General features: G+C 47.2%; 1 protein-coding gene across 2 annotated transcripts in view; it reads right to left on the bottom strand.

Annotated features, from left to right (window-relative positions):
* ADGRD1 (adhesion G protein-coupled receptor D1) overlaps positions 1–21,544 on the bottom strand; it is a 151,771-nt gene that overhangs the window by 110,232 nt on the left and 19,995 nt on the right. For both annotated transcript variants that reach the window (XM_057745437.1, XM_057745436.1), the window contains 4 exons: positions 9,164–9,343; positions 6,436–6,690; positions 3,066–3,130; positions 2,161–2,316 (listed from right to left, as the gene is read on the bottom strand). In XM_057745437.1, the coding sequence (XP_057601420.1) occupies positions 2,161–2,316; positions 3,066–3,130; positions 6,436–6,690; positions 9,164–9,343 (656 nt within the window). The remainder of the gene's footprint in view (positions 1–2,160; positions 2,317–3,065; positions 3,131–6,435; positions 6,691–9,163; positions 9,344–21,544) is intronic.

Raw genomic sequence — 21,544 nt, 5'->3', positions numbered from 1 at the left:
TATATGGAATCTGAAGAAATGGTACTGATGAAACCAGTGACAGGCAAGAGTGGAGATACAGAAGTAGAGAATGGACTTGAGGACATGGGGCTGGGGTGAGGGGCAAAGGGAGAGTTGGGACGAGGTGAGAGAGCAGCATAGACATATTTACACTACCAGCTGTAAAATAGATAGCTAGTGGGAAGTTGTTGCATAACAAAAGGAGATCAACTTCATGGGAGATGCCTTGGGCCAGGACAGGGAGGGTGGGGGGGAGTTGCGGGAGGGAGGGGATATGGGGATATATGTGTAGATGCAGCTGATTCACTTTGGTGTACCTCAGAGACAGGTACAAGAGTGTGAAGCAAATATATTCCAATAAAGAGTTAAAAAAAAAAAGACTATGGTAGGGCCCAACACTCCTGTTCGCCCCTCTGGGCAGCCCCCCCCCCCCACCCCCTGGGCATCCTCACACCCACTCCCTGAGCTCACGTGGGGAGCCCGGAAGTGCTCAGACATGGCTGTCTCACCCTGCCCAAACCTCCTTATGATTGGCTGAGCTACGGAGCCAGGCCCACTCTTCTTGGCCAGTGATTGGCCTAGGCGTGGTCATGTGAGGGCATCTCTTCAGGGGGAGCCATGGGAAAGAATTTCCTTCCCTATAAAAAGGGAGGTGCTACCTGATCTTGCTTTCCCTCCTGGTTATTGTCAGTGAGGTGTGGTGTTTGGAGCCTTTCCAGTCACTTGGAAACAGAGCAGAATGCCAAGAGAATTGTCCTGCTGCCACCCAGATGCCTGCTGTGAATGAAACTGAAGTAATCAAACCTGGAGTGAAGCAATTAGATACCCCTATTGTTTGTAAAATAATTAGTCATATTACTGTTTCTTTGCAGCCAAAACCATTCTAACAGAGAGAGACTTGGGTCATCAAATTAACCGCATGTCACAGAATGGGAAACTGAGGCTTGAAGAAGTTAAAAACTTGCCCAAGAATACAGAGCTGGGAGTCAAACCCAGATTTGCCTGATTCCTGAGTCACTGAGCTCCTGAAGCTCAGAACACCCCCTTACAGCACTTTTCAGACTCCATGGCCCATCTTCATCCTCTCAGCCCTGAGCCTCTTGGAAGCAGGAAGTGGTTCTTCCTCATCCTGTATCCCCAGAACATAGCATGTTATATGAATGAATGAATGAAATCTGAGAAGTCTAACTCTTGCTTCTCTCGCCTGGGCAGGACCACTACCAGGACCCTCCCTGAATTTCAGGATGTCTTGGTTTACTGAACATGTGCTTTCAGGTGCTTCTTTGGGTGCTTCTTTGGATCTGTCTTCAGCAATGAAACCAGTAAGAATTAAGAACTCTTAAAAAGCACTCGCCAAGTGCGAGACACATACTATGAACACAGGAACCCTTTTAGTTTCCAGTGAGGTGAGTACTACTATTATCTCCCCATATCTCAGACGAGCAAAGTGAGGCAGAGAGACATCACATAATGTGACCAAGGGTGCACAGTAAGTAACCGACAGAGAGACATTCACCGCGACAGTCAGGCTCTATACATCCTGCTCTTAATTCTTATGCTGCCCTTCTGAAGTGACACAGTCTCAAACATCCCTTCTTTCTGCACATCAACCAAGAGCCCTGTGCTGAGATCGAAGTTACCAAACCCACAAGAGCCCAGCATCCTCCTCTACGTTGACCTGGAAAGATGTGGAGGAGAATGAAAAGAGAAAGCACCTTGGTTCCAATGCCATACACGGTGCATTCTCCAAGTGCTGTGGGCATTCACTAAGATAACCTTGAGAATTCCCACTGAGCTACAAGTCACAGCGTTGGGATCACACTGTGGTCCCACAGCTAAATCTGCCAAAGACCCAACTCCATCTTCTACCTGTTGCCAAGGGAGGCGGCAGAGTTTAGTACAGGAGTTGCAAACCCAAGTGCCTACAGGGGCCAGGCTGGCTGAGCACTGGGAAAAAGCCATGAAGAGTCGTGTCTCATACAGGAGACTCTACTGAGCTGTGGCCATCTGGCTGTTCATGAGAATTCTGAAATCCAGACTTTTCTATAAAAGTTTCTGATGTTTTCAGCTCTGTGTAGGTCAAACAAGACCCATCTGCGGGCCGTGGTCTGGCTGTTTGCCATCCCTGATCCACTTGGCACCGAACTCAAATAGCTTTACCTTGGTGAGATTTAATGCCGTTTCCTCCGAGAGGGATTTATTGGGTAAGCTGACGGACATATTTTGAAGGTAACTCAGAACAGTTCCAGGACTCTGGAAGTTTTTTCTCTCCTCTGTCAAGTTGGTTATGATGGGATGGTAGGCATCAGTGGGCACCTAAAAAAAAAAATCAGCTACATGAGTTCCTATTAAGAATGAAAGCCAAGGTGGTCTACAGAAGTTTAATGTGTCCTCTGGGCCCCATGTTTCTCACACCATAATAATCATGATAATAGCACCTACTATATACCAGGCACTCTTGTGACTATTTTACATATGTTAACATTTCGTCCTTACAACAACCTCATGAAATGCACACCCATTTGATAGACGAAACTTAGCATGGAAAGGCTTATGCAGAAATAAATGAGAGGACTGGGATTTGAACCCAAGCAGATGGTTCTAGAATTCTCACTATCACATTAAAGTTCTCACAGAAGTCGAATGGATCACAAAAGCTAATTCCAGAGGGGAACACTTTCTAAACAAATGGATCCTTTCCCCAAACATCAAAAGAAAATGGTGCAGAGAGAAGATAAGTGTCAAGGCCAGCTCCTCTTTGGTCTCAAGGTGCCAAGTGCACCAGGAAGCAGTCTGGGGTGGGGTGGGGGGGTCCCTGGGAAGTCTTGTTGACTCTGTGTAAGCACCTGAGGCCACAGGGTGCACAGGAAGCAGAGGGTCTTCCCTTTAGTCACTCTGAGCGTCGAGATTTAGTGCTTTCCCCCCATTTCTCATTTCCTCCCAGACATTATCCTGCCAGTAAGACAGAGCCAGCCTGCCTCATGGGATTCCCATTCTACTGGCACAGAGTCCAAGCAAAATGACATCACCAAGACAGGTGGGTAAAAATAAATGCATCTGCTCACCATGGTGTTCGCTGTGGGTGTCATGAGGAAGCTGGGTGGCGTGGAAGACAAAAAAACATGCTTTCCTGAAAAAAAAAATCGATAATGCTTAATGAAGGACTAAAAGATGGTCACCTCGTTCACCCTCGGAAAGGCCTGTCCTTACTCAAAAACCTACCAGCTTCAGAGACAAACTAAGAGCACCTGAGAACATTGCTTTCAGTAGCAATGTTGCTGGAAAGATAAAGGCCTAATAAGTCAGCCAAATGGGTAGACTGTGTGGATTTTCCCAGGTCAGATTATTTTTCCAGTTATAGTCTAAATTGCTTGAGAATGCCCTTCAGGCAAGTTGTCATATAAAAAAAGATGATTTTCTACAAGCTTTTACTGATTTCAAATAAAGAAGCAAAAGAAATGGATTTCCATCGCATCTTGGACCAGTGAGACATAAAATACAGAGGGTTGTGACTCACTGGGCTGGGACCAACAGGAGACCTGGCCACCACCCCTCCCAGCGAGGTGACATTGGAGTGGACCCCAGTCACATGGTGGGGAGATGATCTTTCTGGGCCCCTTCCATCCCGAGGATTCTATTCAAGACCCAGTGTGGTCAATTATGAATAATCACAATAAGGAAGACATCCAGGACCAAAGATACAGCCATGATTTGCTGTTCTCTGCCTGTTTGCCACCAACTATTTCTAACACTAGCATTTCCCTGATGAGAACACAGATACTAGAAAACTAGATACTCTACTTCATTTCTGGAAATCCCTCAAGTTACTCTGGGTGACCCAAGGGAATGAGCTCATCACCCCTCCCTGACTCCAGGAGTAAATGACCCTGTGGGTGGGGTGGGGCTGGGTAGCTGGTGGGAGCAGGTGTAATGCTTCTCTGGGAGTGAGAGCCCCAAACACTCTGTTCTCCAAGTCAGGGTGACAGTCATTCCTCGGGTGCCGAGGAGTCACATCAAATTCACGTTGAACTTGTGTGAGTCCACAAGAGAAAGCGAAGGACAATAAAACTCAGCCCGGCAGCCCCATCCATCCTCGTAACTGATGCCTCCATGAGACCAGGATGAGAAATGAGAGTCTGCCGGGTCCTAAGTCCGTCTCGGTTCCCAACTGGCTCTTGTTGTGTGAGCATCTGATTGTGCTGAGTGTGTTTCTAGTGTCAAAGAAACACACTTTCAAATCACGGGACTCTGAACACAGCCTTCTGCTTCCTCCGCTTCTCTACAGAAGGAACGGCCATCCATCTCAGGGCTGGGGGGACACCTGAGCAGAGTGATAACGGATCAACACTCTGCCTTTATGCAAATTAGAGAAGAAGAGGCTGCCTCAGCTGGACGGACCCATCAGAAATTGGTGCTGCCCTACTAATGGGTTAGAAGAAGGGGCCCCTCGGGACAGGCCACCCAGGGAAACATCCCTTTTGGGCACCTGCAGCCCTAGCTCACAGCTTCACGTCCAGATAGATCTTTATGTAAAGAACAGGTTCTACTCCATCCTGTGGGTACAGCCCCGTGGCAGCTGGATTTCAGCCCCAGTTGTCAATCTGAGCACAGCTGCTCTGGGCCTAGCTGAGTTGGGCTAACGAGTGATGGTCCAGGAGCCCCACACACAGTCTTCAGGGGTCTTCAAGGGTCACTTTCCAATATAGGTTTTGCATCATGCCCTCTGTCCTCAGAACCAAATCCCCAAGTGATGTGGGATTCCAACAGGTCCACTTCTGGTTCGGTAAAGGTAGGGCATGTGCCCCCCACCAGGATGCAGAAGTGTTAACACAGCACCCCACCCGAGTCCTCCCAAAAATCTCACAGGACCCTCCCTAAATGTGCAGGGTGAGGGTGAACGCACACACACGATTCCACGGCAGGGACTTCCTGACACGCTGCCCCACTGGGGGAAAGGGGGGACTGACTTGCCACATCCCAGAGCCCAGAGATGTCCTGTGACAAGGGTTTGCTGTGACAGCTAAAAGAGCCAGAAACACCACCACCTCTTTCCAATGATGCTAAAACAGTAAGCTTTCGGAAGGCAGGATTTGTTTGAGGTTCTTAATAGCACAAGTACAGATGACATCTTGGTCTCAAAGTGACAAATCTCTGAGTCTCAGGCAATAAAATGCAGTCGATTGATATCATTTTTTCTCCTAAAGGATGGTATATTTTGTCTTATGTCACTTCTGTGAAAGGGAATGAATTCCATTTTCTCCATGAAAGATGAAAACATCAAAGGCTGCGATGGATGCAGGCTGGTTTTGCTCACACAGTGGTTCTGAGATGAGCATTCCTGGTCATGCTCTGGGGGGTCCCTTTTCCTCCATGTGTTTTGGTTGAGGCTGACCCCACTGCCATTTCAGGGGTGGACTGTGACCCAGGCTTAAGCCCATCAGAATATTCTACACCCCCAGCCACAGTAATTGGTTCATGGGAAACATGGATCAATTTGGGCCAATAAAAGTGATGGCCAGCCCGGTCATAGGAGATGACAGACAAAAGAAGCTCCTACTTTACTGCTAAGGTTGCTGGAGGGTGAGGATGTACCCCTGGAGGGAAGGACAGCCATCCTGGCACCACGAGAAAACAAAGGAAGGCAGAGTCCAAAACAGAGGTTCCTAGTGACATCATTTGAGACACGAAAGGTCACATGCTATATGACTCCATTTATACAGGATGTCCAGAATAGGTAAATCCATAGAGACAGAAAGTAAATTAGTGGTTGCCAGGAGCTGGGGGAGGAGGAAATGGGGAGTGACTGCTCATGGGTGCTGGGTTCCTGTGGAGGGGATGGTTGCACAACATGTGGACATAGTAAGTACCACTGAATTGTACACTGTAAAATGGTGACATTCACGTTATAAGAATTTTACCTCCATTTTTTTTTTGACTTCCCAAGTCCCACGGCTTATTGTGGTTGAGTGAGGATTTGAACCCAGATCCACCTGTGCTCTGGTCCCTGATCTGAACCACTGCTCTATGCTGAGCAGGAAGGGGGGGTCCTGGGGGGGCACCTGAGAGCCCATGGGTGAGTCTAGCATGTGGGAGGCATGTGCTAACATTTGTGGATTAAATGCACTAACGGACCTAGAACACCTGCTTCCCAAAGCTCTCCATAACCATCTGTCACAAACACCTCGCAAACTCCCTAGTGACAAGCACGAGAATATTCATCTCCACGTATTTCTGATAAATTGTGAATTCCTCCATCTTCGGGAGCAGGAGTTCTAGAGAAACTGTTGTATTTATGAGGCTGACCAGGACGCATCTCAGCATCAGGAGAGCACGGAAAAAGATGCTGGTAAGGGGAGGCGGGTACAAGCCCATGCCCTGCCCCCTCCCGGGAGCTGACGTCACACCCCCACCCACAGCCCCGCCCCTCTCACTGACCAATGGCAGCTGTGAAGTACATGGCGATCTCGTCCGGCGTCAGGGCGCGTTCCCAGATGATGAACTCGTCAAAAGCTCCGTTCTCATAGCGCTTGGGAGGGTCCTGCTCAGACCCTATCACGAGGTTGACATTGGGTTCCCCGTAGGCGTGAGACACTTTGCCACTTGGGTCTGAGGTGCTCAGGGTCCCATTGACGTAGACTTTCAGGCCCTCCTTGGACTTCCATGTAAACAGGACGTGAGTCCAGTAGGGGCCTGGGAAAGAGCAGAGACACCCTTCTGAGGATGTGGGTCGAGCTCCCTACGCGGTGGTTGTTCCAGTTTTAAGCACATTTCTCTTTACTATGATGACGGGTCACTGCTACCGTTGGTCGAGTCCTCACATACACCTGACGTCCCTCAGTCCTTAGAGGCTCAGGAAAACAGTTACCCCCATCCCCCAAATCTCAGAAGCCTTTCAGAGAGACCCTTTGCCATTTTAAATTAAATGAAATAATAACTAATAGTCATAACTTGTTCAAAAATATTTTTTTTAATCCAGCCTAGGCCATCACAGGGCAGGCCAATGAGACCTGAGGGCCTGATTCAGCCCACAGGCCACTGGTACCCACCTCTGCCCTGACCTTGAGCAGGTACAGCAACCCATATGGCAGCACCAAGGGAGGACAGACCCTTCCTGGCTCTGTCAGCAACCTCCATCAAGAGCCTTGGTGGTGACTCTGGCATGAGACCCACGTTCACCAAGGGGAAGAAACTTCTCCAAACTTTGACGGCGGCTTGCCCCACAAAGGGCCCCACCGCATGGTGCAGGTATATGTTGAGACGCCATCAGGGACTTGCTGCTGGAAGGAGCCCTTTATCGGATGCATATGACCCAGCCAGGCGGTCATGTTAAATCACCCAGCAGTTACTCCGGGGCTTCTCGCTCAAGACTGTGCAACGTTCTAACCGTGAGTCTCTGCATAGCAATTGGATCTGAGACAAGCCCAAAGTATCACTGCCCTGGAGTGTGACAATCCCTTCCGTGAACAAATAAAGAATGCCTTGCCAGACAGAAATGTTTACAATTCTCCCCATTTCTCTGGGTGGAGAAACAGTCAGGGTTCAGCAGATGTGACCTTAAAACATATTCACGAAATCTACCAGATGCCTGATACAGTGTCAGCCCCAAGGGGCGCGGAGATCAGACTCTTATGTAACAGACCGAGAGCAGGTAGAAGGTGATAAGAGCCGTGAATAAGGTACAGGACAGGCAGGTCTGTGTGGGAGGGGGAGGCAGAGGCGATTTCTGGCCTTGGGGATCAGAGAGAGCAAATACGCAAGATACTCTCAAACTCCGTGTGCGCTGAATTTGCCCCTTTTCCAGAAGTGGATGTACGAACTTGGTCCTAGCTCACAGCACCAGCAGAATCAGGCAGATGCGTTCAGTGTTTGCTGGGCCTCCCTCTTCTAGGCTCCTTGTGTGTTAACTCATTTCACTCTCACAGTCGTCCTACGACCTAATACTGTTACTGTGCTCATGTTACGGGCAGGGACTCTGAGACACAGAGCAGGTGACTAAGGCGCCTGGGTGCCCACAGCCAGCAGAGAGGGTGCAGAGCTGGATTTAACCCAGGCTGCTTGGCTCCAGAGTCCATGTTTTTTTTAACAGCTGAGACACGCAGCCTCCTTTAAATGGTCCAGAAAATGAATTTTCCTTAACTGTGTCCAAGATGTCATTTCCTCCTGCAGGAGACCATTTTAGACTCTCACTTTGCCCTCCATCTCGGCAATTCCCTTCTTAGTCTCCAGTCTGCCCTGGGTGCCCCGTCCATGCTACCTCAAGATACTCTGAGTCCCTCATTGCCTCTCCCCATCTCAGTTCCCACTCCAGACCTCCAGCCTCCCCCAGCTTCCTGCCCCACACCTCTGACCTCATGCCCAGCCAGTGACCGATCACACTGTGTCCTGGAGAAAACAGGAGTGGTCAGAACCACTCAGCCTCCCAACACGCACCTACACACTCAGCCATACCTGCACACACCCAGTCCCCGCACTGGTCCAGAGTATCCCTCCTGAATCCCAGGCCCTCACTGCCTGGTGCCCACACGCCTCTCATCCGGCATCCTTTCTTTCCCCTAATCATCAGCCCCTCTCTTCCAAAATCTGTTTCACGTCAAAGTCTAAACATCTGCAAGCTTACACCACTAAAAAGAAGGAGGAGGGGCAGAAGGAGGAGGGAGAGGAGAAGGAGGAAGAAGGAAGAAAAAAGAGGCGGAGGACAAGGAAAAAGAAAGATTCAGGAAGAGGAGGCGAAGGGCACGTAAAGAAGGAGAAACAGTAACTGCTGTGCTGAGCACTCTGCATGCAATATTCCACTTAATCTCCCCCAGACTGTGAGGTATCATTAATACCTTTACCATATGGAAACTGAGGCTCGGTGCATTAGGTAACATGACGCAGTGACACAGTCCGCAGACAGAGGGAACCTAGGGAACCCTTAAGCACCGTGCAGACATCTCAGCAAAGGATGCCATCTCACCCCTTCAAGTAAGTCTTCCCCAGTAGTCCCTTAGATTAAAGGGGCTCACGTGCCTGGAGGCCAAAGGGCCGAGAGCTCTGCACCGGTTGGGTTCATCTGCTATGGGTCATGGGGTGGGGGGCGGACCACCTGGCCTCCTCCCACCTCCTCCCGCCCCACCTTCCCCCCCTCCTCCCGGAGCATCTCTCTGGCCAGTGGCACCCTTACCTGGGGGGCTGAAAGTGGCCTCCCATGTCATGGAGTTGTCACGTGTGTATAGCTCCACAGAGCCCTTGCCGCCGCTGGAGCAGACTTTGAATCCGTTGGAAATGACCTGTCCCCCGTATGCATATGGGGTTGTTCTGGGCTGTTCTGCTTGTGTCTTCCAGAAAAAAGAGAACGTGACCCCTGAGAACAGGAAAGGCAAGGGGTTATTATTGATGAAAAACTGATGGGACTTAACCTCACAGAAGCAGGTCGTCCTCCCTGCTCTTTGTTTTTCATTTAAAAGACAGGTTTTTTGTTTTGTTTTTCTTTCTCATTCTAGAAACAATGTATGTTCAACCCAGAAAATACAGACAATAATAACAGGTAATATTTATTAAGAGCTGACTAAGTACCAGACATTTTACTAAGGGTTTTAAACGAATGCTTTCCTCACAAATATTACAAAACCTGGTGATCACCCCCATTAGGCAGATGAAGAAACTGAGTCCAGTTTGCCCAAGGCCCTTGAGCTAGAGACGGACTCAGGTTAGATGCAAACCCAGCCTGACCCACAGACATCATCAGTTAAGGTAGCTGCTTCCACTGCCTCTCCATAAACATATTTTACAAAGAAAGAAACTGACTCATACCTACTGGTTTATAAGCCACATTTTTTGAAGACTTACTCCATCATAGACCCCCTCCAATGTCCATAAATACGCCTTTATGTCATCATTGTTTATATGTGCACAGCATGACATTCTAAACAGGAGCTGCAGGGAATTCCCTGGTGGTCCAGCGGTTAGGACTCTGTGCTTTCACTGCTGAGGGCATGGGTTCAATCCCTGGTCAGGGAACTAAGATCCTGAGAGCCCCGTGGTGTGGCCAAAAAATAAAATAAAATAAACAGAAACTGTAATTTTTTTAAACAGGGCCCCCCACCATGTGTGAGTCTTAAAGTTTCCTTCAACTTTGAATATCCCAAACAGAACTGAAAGCTAAACCTTTCTGCACATCTCAGATTATATGCTTTTAGGATAAATTCCCAGTGGAGCATTTCTAGTCAAAGAAGAAGCCCACTTTGAAAGGTTTTGAAACCTACAATTGTTCATTTGCAACAAAGTGGGGCACATGGAGACCCTGGCAGCCGAGACAGCCAGTCCTCAGACTCCTAAGTCCTGAGTCGGGTCCCTACGTTCCACATGGACTAAACAGTAGGAATGAGTTGACTCACTGGCGGGTGTGTCTTCATCCCCGGAAGCAGGTGAGGCGTGAGGAGCAAGGCCAGCTCTTGATGGTGAAGACCCTGACCCGTGATCACCTTGCCAGCCAGGGGTGGACTCCCCGAGGAGGGGTGACAATGGCCAGTGCGGAGCCCTGACTGCCTCCACTCTGCTTCTCTGACTCCAGTAACATTTACCCTTTCTTTGCATGTGAGTAAACTCTGTGTGTGTGTGTGTGTGTGTGTGTGTGTGTGTATGAGAGAGAGAGAGAGAATGCATGCAGCCTACCTGGAGTCAGTGTAAAAACTGTAAATAAGTCAGGCAGCCTCAGCCCTCCCATCCTGGCCCAGGCTCTGTGCTGGGAAGGCTTCAGTGATGCTGGGAGAGTAGGTGCCCAGAGTTGATCAAAACAGGCCCAGGCTGGGGACCAGCGGGGAGAGGAAGGCCATTTGCCCTGGGCTTTATTTATATAAATGGCACCAATTGTAGACTTTGGATCTTATCTTCAGATGAGATGATGGGCACAGTCTAAGAGGGTCTCAGAATTCAAAGAAGACATTTGTCATCAAGTATAAACTTCTGTCCCATCACCAGCCATCCAGGCTGTAACGCCTTATGAATCAATATATTCGTCACAAGTTGTTCAGATATCTTGTGACGATATAATTACAACAATCACATTGCATATACTTTTGTGGGTCCAAAGCCTTCATATAATTAAAATAAACGTAAAACATGACATGATTATATAACTCTGGTTTGGAATTTCTCTAATTTTTTTTAATGTAAAGAGGAACCTCAAAATAATGGATGAAGCCCAGAGAGACTCTAGAGTAGAGCTCGAAGTTGTAAGGAGTGTGTTCTCAGGGCTATTGAAGAAAGGAGAAAGTCCTCAAAAGTGCCCTGGGCCACAGGTCACCCCAACAAAAGGATGGGACTTTAGCAGGTTGCTCAGAGGGCAGCTAGGCTGTCCCAGACACTGTTCCTCTCTGCCTTTGCAGAGAAACTCCCTGCAGAGGCAGCAGGTGGAGGGGACTTCCAGACCTGGGGCATCTCAGTACTGCAGTGGCGCAGAGTCCAAAAGCAAAAACCCAAGCCTTCCTGCTGTGTGTCTCCACAGAGAAGCAACCAGTTTCACAGGGACACGAACACAGCACATTGTGAAACTTTTGTTATGAAACGAAATCCCAGCAGGATTCACAAAAGTCTATTTTTTCCAAACACTTTGCTGCATTTAAAAATTCCTTTCACTCAGTCCCTTCTTGGCCAAATGTCTTTCTGTCCAGGAAGAAAAATAAAAATAACATGTTCAATTTGGCGTTAGGTAAGGGAAGATGGAAGGAAACAATGGTTACTATAAGCCAAACTTTTCATTTTTGTTAATTCAGCCTACAAAATATTCATTTCTGAGGAACAGCTTGTATTCAAATATCAATTTATGTCTTCACAGAGTCTTAAAAGATCCACAATGAGCACCCTGATATTAGCATTTTCAGGAACTTTGCTTCTTGCCCATGGAATTGTCAATACAAAGAAGAAAACATAGGAAGGAAAAAGAGTTGCAATATTGACAAATTGATTCGATACTTTTCTTCTTCTTATGGACATTAAATCCTCATCCATCCCAAATATAATGTGTGGAAAATCCTTTCTCAATGAAACCAAAAAAAAAAAAAAAAAGAAGAAGAAAGAAAGAAAAGAAAAGAAGAAAAAATGTCCACCTGTCCCAAGAAAAGATGGATACATTTGAGTGCATAAATATTATGAAATTCTACAAGGCAAAAAATTTACCATGACAAAGTCAAAAGACAAATGACAACCCAGGAAAAAATATTTGTAAAACATTTAACCAACAAGAAAGGAATTTCCTTACTATATAAAGAACACTTTATAAAGAAAAGTAGGATCACTACTGCTTAAGGAGGACTTACTTTGAACAAGACAGAACATCCTAAGGGTTTTACATGTATTAACTGCTTTAATCCTCCCAACAACCCTGTTAACTAGATATTAGTATGGTCCCCATTTTACAAGTGAGAAAATTGAAGCCCAGAGTGGTAAAGTAACTGGCCTAAGGCCACACAGCCAGCGACAGAATCAGGATTTGAACCAGGCCATCTGTCTCTGGATTCTGCACTTGTCATCTCTCTGCCTTCCCTTGGAGACAGCGTTGTTTGGGAGAGGGCTCGCTCACTGAATTTAACGAAAAAGATTCACAGGAATTCCACGGAAGAGAAAAATGCACACTGCAGACCTGGGCTAGGTGAGGAAGTCTTGTCGTGTGTTATCCTCTCTGTGTCTATGGTGGGCGGGGCAGAGGTGGCAGGCAGGGTGGGTAGGGAATCTGTCCAGGTAGAGGAGCAGCTCTGCCCAGACCCACAGACTCATCACCATGTCGTGCATGTTTGTAACTCAAAGTAGACCAAAGCAGTGGCCAGCAGGGAGGGCAAGGTGACCCACAGGTGGTGTAGCAGCCAGCATCCATCCCTCCTCGCCCAGCACAGCACCTCCATGTTCTTGTGGAGAACCATCCTTCCTGCTCCCTTTTCCTCTAGTTCCAGTGGGGCTGACCACACAGCCCCAGGCTCACTCGGGCTGGACCAGTCAGAATCACAGTGACTGGCTCAGGGATAGCCAGGCTTCAGCTGATAAAAGGGAATCCCGGAGCCTCTGAGCGGACATTGCTACCACACCTGGAAAGCTTTCTTGGAACAGAGCCAGAGAAATATAGAGACACAAACTTCCCGGCAATGTTATCTAAGCACCTGGACCCAGCTTGCAGCAGACTCCATCTCCCAAAGAAGCCACACCATCTCCCATCCCATCTGCTTTCATGCCACGTGAGCTTCCCACTCTCCACCAAGACTCAAGCCAACTTCTCCACCTGCCATCTGGCCGATTTGACCAAGAGGAGTTGATAGAAGTGGCCCTGGCCAGGTTCCAGGTGCAGCTGTTAATTGGGAGCTTCAGCTTTCTGCCTCTTGGAGCTCGAAGCCAGCTTGGAACAAGTCCAAGCTCTGCTGGTGGAGAAAGAAACCACATAGAGGAGCCAGAGGTGCCAGAGATGTGCGTGAAGAAATGTGGTCTTGGGTATTCAGTTCTGGGCACCTTCAGAGGACCCTGGCCGCCACAGCTGCAGCTGCGAGAGAGCCCTGCCAACCCCCAGAACTGAGAGCCGTGATGCTAAATTGTGTTTCACTTCCTAAGTTTTGGGGCGCTTGTTAAACAGCAGTCAATAACCAGAACACAGTCTTACCTGGAGCCACTCAAAAAATCCCCTAAGCCTAGCTGAGTTGAGTTTCTGTTGCTTACAACATTTCAGCTGATGTTTAGCAATCCACCAAGGATGAGTCCCCTTCCTGACCCGAAGTGCCCCCAGAGGCCACAACAAGGATGTGCACATGGCTCCTTCCTTCCTTCCTGACCACTATGATGGGTGGCAGATTCGGGGGAGGGTGCTGGAGAAGCTACTGAGGGGGAGGAAGGTGACCAAGGAGACTCTCCATCCTTCCCTGTTTCCAAAAGGATTTGGTTCAAGACAGAGGTGGTCCTAGGCCTGTGTGAGACACACGTCCACCTCCAATGTGATGGCGTGAGAGGATGTGAGCTTATCCACACCTGTCAACTATGATAACCAGCTGAAAGCGAGCTTCCGTGAGAACCACTCAAAGCCAGAAAAGCAAGCTCAAGAATGTTCTGGAATGGGAAGCTGAGGTCATCAAAACCAAGGCCCTGCCAACAAGTACCTGAAAAGATGCTCATCACCACTTAGAGAATTCAAATCAAAACTACAATGAGATACCACCTCACATCTGTCAGAATGGCCATCATTTAAAAGTCTATAAATAACAAATGCTGGAGAAGGTGTGGAGAAAAGGAAACCCTCCTACACTGTTGGTGGGAATGTACGTTGGTGCAGCCACTATGGAGAACAGTATGGAGGTTCCTCAAAAAACTAAAAATAGAGTTGCCATATGATCCTGCAATCCCACTCCTGGGCATATATCCAGAGAAAACTATAATTCAAAAAGATGCATGCAACCCAATGTTCATTGCAGCACTATTCACAGTAGCCAAGACATGGAAGCAACCTAAATGTCCATCAACAGAGGAATGGATAAAGAAGGTGTGGTACATATACACAATGGAATATTACTCAACCATAAAAAAGAATGAACTAATGCCAGTTGCAGCAACATGCATGCAACTAGAGATTATCATACTAAGTGAAGTCAGTCAGAAAGAGAAAGATAAGTATTATATGTTAGCACTTACATGTGGAATCTAAAACATGACACAAATGAAACTATCTATGAAATAGAAACAGACTCACAGACCTAGAGAACAGACTTATGGTTGCCAAGAGGAAGGGTGGGTGGGGGAGGGATGGAGCTGGAGTTTGGGATTAGCAGATGCAAACTATTATATACAGAATGGATAAACTACAAGGTCCTACTCTGTAGCACAGGGAACTGTGTTCAATATCCTGTGATAAAGCACAATGGAAAAGAATATAAAAAAGAATGTACACATATGTATAACTGAATCACTTTACTGTACAGTAGAAACTAACACAGCACTGTAAATCAACTATACTTCAATAAAAAAATTTTATGTTAAAGCCAATAAAACTTAAAAAAAAAAAAAAAAAAAAACCCAAGGCCATCAATTTCACTCCTGAGCTGAGGTCTCACCTTGGATAACTTGACTCAGTTTGGGCTGCTATAACAGAACCTCACAGACTGGGAGGCTTAAACAACAGTTATTTCTGATAGTTCTGGAAACTGGAAGGCTGTGATCACATTACCAGCAAAAGCCCTCTTCCTGGTCTTGTCCTCATGTGGCCTCTCTTGATACGTGCACACAGAGAGAGCCTGTGTTCCCTCCTCTGCTTATAAGGGCGTTAATCCCTCACCCTCGTGACCTCATCACATCCTAACCACCTCCCAGAGGCCCACGTCCACATACTATCATACGGATAAGATTTCAACATATGAATCTGGGAGGCACACACTCAGTTCATAGCAACACCCTCATTCATTCACTCATTCATTCATTTGACAAACATTTATTCAGTGGCTGATACTCCTCAGACACTATGCACAAAGGTCTGGAGGCAGAAAAGTGAACAGCCCCTCAGGGTCCCTGGGCTCTTGGACTTACTACCATGTGCGCAGGGAGAGACCGACACGAACAATCACATGATGAGGGTGGGGGAGGAGACACGTGGACCACAAGCATCAGAGCAGGGCGCCCTCTGACCTGCAGGTCAAGAGATGCTTCCTGAAGGTCACTTTGGGCCTGAGATCTGAAGGGAACGGGTGTGATTCAGACAAGGGAAGGCACAGGTTGAAGGATCGTGGAACATTTAAGGAGCAGACCTCCCGTCAGTCTTGTGACAAGATGTAGTGAGAAGGGTAAAAGAGAAGTAGAAGATGAGGCTGGTGAGAATGGTGTGCCCAGGAGAGACTCAGGTCTGAGAGCCGTGGTTAGGTCAAGAGGGAAATCTGAGCTGGTACCTCTGTGTTAGTTTCCTACAAATCACCCCACAGCCCTGTGCCTGATAACAACACGATTTACTCTCGAGATTCTGGAGGTGAGATATCTCATGGGGCTAAAATCAAGAGGTGAGCGGGGCTGCATCCCCTTGGGAAGCTCCAGAGGAGAATTTGTTCCTTCCCTTTTCCAGAGTCTAGGGGCGCCCACATTCCTGGGCTCCCGGCCCCTCCCCCATCTTCAGAGCCATCTTCACATCTCTCTTTGACTCTGCCCCTCTGCCTTCTCCCATCATAAGGACCCCTGTGATGACCCTGGGCCCACACAGATGAGCAGGACACTCCCCATCTCAAGTTCCTCGACTTACTCAACCTCACCCACTGCAAATGGGTTAAGGATACATGGAATCGCTCTGTATTCTTTTTTTACAACTGCATGTTCATCTACAATTATCTCAAAATAAAAAGGATTTCATAAAGAAAAGAAAAGAGATTTTGCTAAGTCGGGAAGTCCTTTAATCTGATCTGGCTGGTTCAATGTCCAACTTTATTACAGCGTATCTGAGGCATGGAAGTTGGATGTTTTCCCAGTTTTTGGTCAAGAGAGGCTCCAGAACTGGGGCTGTGGTTTCTTTATTTGTAAAAAGAACAGAGGATGTCAAGGGAATCTACCAACTGTAGGATTCTAAGTGGGTTTTCCGTGCAGTGTGGCCGCGGCGGAGGAGGAGAGAAGCAAGTGTGCAGGGTTCTGCTAACTGAGTATCTCTATGGAGTGACCACCTGCTGAGAGCTCCCAAAAGAGCGCAGGCTGGGAGAGAGTGAAGGGGAGAGCTGGGCTTTCTGGATAAGCTGAGAAAAGACCCAGACACCTAGGAGCAGTCAACGGGCAAATTCTGCCATAGATGCCTAACTCTGCTTTTGTAAGACCCTAAAGTGTAATCTGTACCTCCTCATTGCAGCAGAGTGCAGGTTGATACGATGATTTCTGCCTACATCCTTCTAGGAGTTGACAATTCCACCCCCTCTGGTCTTGGACACTTTCTCCAAGAGAATTTTAGCATATAAGGCATGCCTTTCTGTAACACAAATCATAGTATGAGACGCTGAGTCCCTTGTCAACCATCTTTCAGTTCTTCTGATTGTGACAAGGAGAAAGTCCATTCATATGTAAGTAACAATTGCTAACCCCCGTTTTAACACAGAAATGCCACATCTCAAATTTTGAGCTTCTGGTGAGCCATGGCACCCACGTAGAATTGTTCTACTTATAGGAATGAAGATTGGTTTTCAATTCTTGGGATGATATAAGGTTTCCTTTTCAGTCGACTCTAAGCAGGTAAAATTTTAAGAAAAAGAGTAAGTGTAGTTCAGGAGCTACGTGTATATGGTAAAAAAAAATCATAAAAACAATTTAAAAGTGGGTGAAATTTAAGAATCACTAGTCCTAAAAACATTCTAGCATGACTGGAAATTTAGATAATTGCATCATTCAACCTCAACCAATTAAAGTAAATAACCCGCCCTCGGACTTCATCTTTGGCGTAAACACATCCTGCCCCACTGCCTTGATAGTCTACGTTACATAAGTTGAGTTTGGGGCATCCAATGCCCAAAAAAATGACAGGCCATTTTTTGTCCACTTTAGGACTATGAGGATAGAATTACGTCTGGCTGTGTAAGTTTCCTCTGTACAATTTTCAAGTGATCTACTCTCATCCATTCTCAGTACAGCGGAGACCCAGGTGCCAAAAACCACAAAGAGAATGGTTCCTAAGACTTTCTTATTTTTCATCCTAAAAAACACAGAACAATTAAGGGGCAAATTATGAGGCTATATACGGTGGAGTGAATACAAGAGACTTTACTCTTAAAGTAGAAACGTCACGAGGTATCAACTCCATGGCCCAGTGTTCATTGTCTTGCCTAATAATATCTGATTTTCACTTGACAAAGAGAACTTGTGAAGATGCTGAAGCAGCTGCCACACTGTATCCTTATATTCTTTTTCCAGATCTATAATTGCAAGATAAGGAAGCAACAACCAAGCAGAGTGGGAGAAATGATACAGCAAAGAGCAAAATTTGGAGAGAAAAAGAGCTGAAGGTCATACTGGTGGAGAATCTGGATAACAGAAGAGACACCCAGTGAAAGATGAGGAATTCCATCCTCAGCCATAGTTGAGTTTGCAGTGGTAGGGGAACATGTGATACATGAAATGCAGAGAGAAAGACTGTGGGGACCCAAAGGGATAGTGTTTCTCAGACTTTAGTGTACATGACAGAGACCATAAACCCAAAAGCCCATCTTGCCAGGAGGACTGACTCCGTGAGTAAGACAGTGTTTCCCAAAGGCAGCTCAGGCTGTACCTTTCAACATGCAGACACACACTCTTTCTCAGATCAAACTCTGCCTATCAAATACTACTGATGTCTACCCTTTTGCCCCCCCCAAAACTCTCTCTTTAATTTCTTCTAGAAAAACCTTGTGCTGGGACTTCCCTGGTGGCACAGTGGTTGAGAATCCACCTGCAAGTGCAGGGGACACGGGTTCGATCCCTCGTCCGGGAAGATCCCACATGCCATGGAGCAACTAAGCCCGTGCACCACAACTACTGAGCCTGTGCTCTAGAGCCCACACAGGAATGAAGACCTGCTGTAGGACTCTGTTTCATTCTCGCCATTTCTCTCCTCATTATTATTTTAAGAGAGCAACAAGCAGTGGCCACTGCCCTTCAGTCTCAGCAAGCAGGGTGCTGAGAGTGGTGGAAACTCAGGAAACCTGTAGACCATTGGACCTTTCCAAAGGAAACGAACGGTCCCCTTAAATCTAACCAACCTCTGCCAGGTGGGTAGGGAATGCTGTTGGATTTTCTGATTTTTTAAGAGAAGTCGGAAGTATAGATTTTTAATGAAATTTTCTCTTATATAGGAATTGGATAGTATTAAAAAAAATAGAGACTGTCTCTGCAAACAGTGAGCCAGTCTATTTGGACCCACCCATCCTGCCAAAAACAATTTAGAACGCTGTTTAAAATACAAAATCTGTGAGAAATGACATAATACCAGCAAGCAAAACACATTTGTGGGACTGAGTCAGCCTTGGCCAGTTCTGAGATTCGGTCCATGAGAATCACCTGGAGGGCCTGGCTAGACATACAGATTCCCAGGCCTTGTCCATGGAGATTTTGACTCAGTGGGTCCTGGGCTGGAGCCTGAGAACTTCCATTTTTAACAATCTCTGCAACAGACTCTTCTGCTGATGGTCTGGAAACAACACTTTGAGATCCTCTGCACTAAATCGCTGTGTGGCTCTAGGCTGTCTTGTGCCCCCTCTGGGCCTCGGTTTCCTCCTCTGTGAAATGGGTGTACTGAATGAATACTTCTCTCTGAAACTCCATCAGGCCTGCCAACATCCCTATAACCCCCAATCATCTGAAGGAGACAGAAGCTGGATCTGTGCCCAGCCTGTATCCGTCAGACCCTTCTGGAAATTTCTGTCCTGAATCTCCATCCTGTAAATATTTTAGCATTTTGTTGACAGCTTTTTAAATTTAGTAACCTAATGTAAAGGGCAAAAGAAGTCTTATGGAAGCTGAGAAGAAGGGGATGTGGATGGTGAGATCTCCCAGCTGCTGCTACAGAGCTGTAGCAGGCTTCTTGGTGTTTATAAGCAGGAGAAGCTAATGCACAAGAGGAAAAAAACGAGGGTGCATTTCCAGAGGGAGAAAAGGTAAAGCTAATGAGCAGAGCGGGAAGAATGTCTTTCCTGCGGGGAGCCAAGGTGATTTAGAGCTGAACTCCAATTCAAGGTGATTCCTCAAGGTGGAATTTATCCGATATCAGAAATAAGTTTCTAGGACTTCCCTGGTGGCGCAGTGGCTAAGAATCCGCCTGCCAATGCAGGGGACACGGGTTCGAGCCCTGGTCCCGGAAGATCCCACATGCCACGGAGCAACTAAGCCTGTGTGCCACAACTACTGAGCCTGCACTCTAGACCCTGAGAGCCACAACTACTGAGCCCACGCACCACAACTACTAAAGCCCATGCACCTAGAGTCCATGCTCGGCAACAAGAGACACCACCGCAGTGAGAAGCCCGTGCACTGCAACAAAGAGTAGCCCCCCACTTGCCGCAACTAGAGAAAGCCCGTGTGCAGCAACGAAGACCCAATGCAGCCAATAAATAAATAAACAAATGAATAAATACATTCATTTAAAAAAATCAGCTGAAAATATGAACAGAGACCACAAGAGATTTGGGAAATCACAAATATGAAAACACTTGACCCATTGGACAGGGCGGAAGGAGTGTTTCTCTATTTAAATCTTGGGGGAATTCCCTGGTGGTCCAGTGGTTAGGGCTTGGTGCTTTCACTGCCAGGGCCCACGTTCAATCCCTGGTCAGGGAGCTAAGATCCCGCCAGCCCCACGGTGCAGCCAAAAGTGTGTGTGTGTGTGTGTGTGTGTGTGTGTGTGTGTATTGGTTTTGTTATAAGAATAATGGGTTATATATTTGTGCCCACCAACACCTCCAAAAAAAAATGTGGACACTAGATCCATGTATCTAAAAAGGCTGATCCAATGTTGCCTAAGTTTTAATCACTCACACGTTCATCCCATCTGAAAAGCACATAGCTTTTTATTATTACAAACCACTGTTCTTTGTCAACCCATTTTTAAAGCTTGCTACTTACTGAAATCTCATCCCTAAAGACTATCTATGAGAGAATCTTTCTGGTGAGCTATTTTGAAATAAAACTTAACCATTGATTGTTTAATCGTTCCAAGTGCCACCTGAAATCATCTCACCTACTTCACATGCTTCGTGGATGTTGATTTGGAAAATGCTGGACAGACCTTCCCTGTTCAAATCCTGTTCTCCTTAAACCCAGAAATACAAGCTCATTGAGGCCGCAGGGAAACCCACCAGAGCAAAGGATATGGTCGATAAAATGGGAAAATGCACGCAGGGGTCCTTCAGATGGCGCCCATGCTCTGTGGTCCTGTGTGAAGTACAGGTGGAGGGAGGCAGATGGAGAAATACCCAACCCGCCTCTGCATCTGCATTAAAGCCCCCACCAGCACAGTGTCAGGGGGCCAAGGTTGCCTTGAGGCTTCCTGGCTTCATTGGATATCTGGCCATACTCCACTTTCTCTAAAGTGGCCACCCAAAAAACACCTTAAAAGGCTCCAGTTAACATGACACATGAGACGTGGGCAACAGGGTGGGAGGTAAAGCCAAAGCTCACAGCTCTCTGTACCACCCGAGCTCTTGTCTGTCTCGTTTTTTTGAGGATGAAATGAGTTAATACGTGTAGTGGGATTAGAACACTGATTGGCCTGAAGTAAATGATGAACAATCCTAGGTCACTATCCCGATCAATCCAACCATGTCAGCCCCTGTCAGAGGGTCAAATCCAAGCAGGCAAACTGGGTCAGGACCAAGATCCTGGCGACAGGAGCCACCCACATGGGATCTGTCTCTAAGGGCTTCTCAACGCTGGACCAACCACGTGCCAGTCTTCAGAACATCCCCATGAGGAAGGTACTTTGATTGACCCTTTTTACAGATGAGGAACGTGGACTCAGAGGTTAAGTGGTTGCCCAAGGTCACTGCAGAAAGGATTAGAACAGGAATTCAGTCCGCCTGGCCCCAGAGTCCATGCCGCTAACGTGCTCTGTGTC

Source organism: Hippopotamus amphibius, chromosome 8 (assembly GCF_030028045.1).
Source record: "Hippopotamus amphibius kiboko isolate mHipAmp2 chromosome 8, mHipAmp2.hap2, whole genome shotgun sequence".
Classification (NCBI taxonomy): Eukaryota; Metazoa; Chordata; class Mammalia; order Artiodactyla; family Hippopotamidae; genus Hippopotamus; species Hippopotamus amphibius.
The sequence above is the reverse complement of the archived record's forward strand: the minus strand, read 5'-3'. Positions and strand labels throughout refer to the sequence as shown.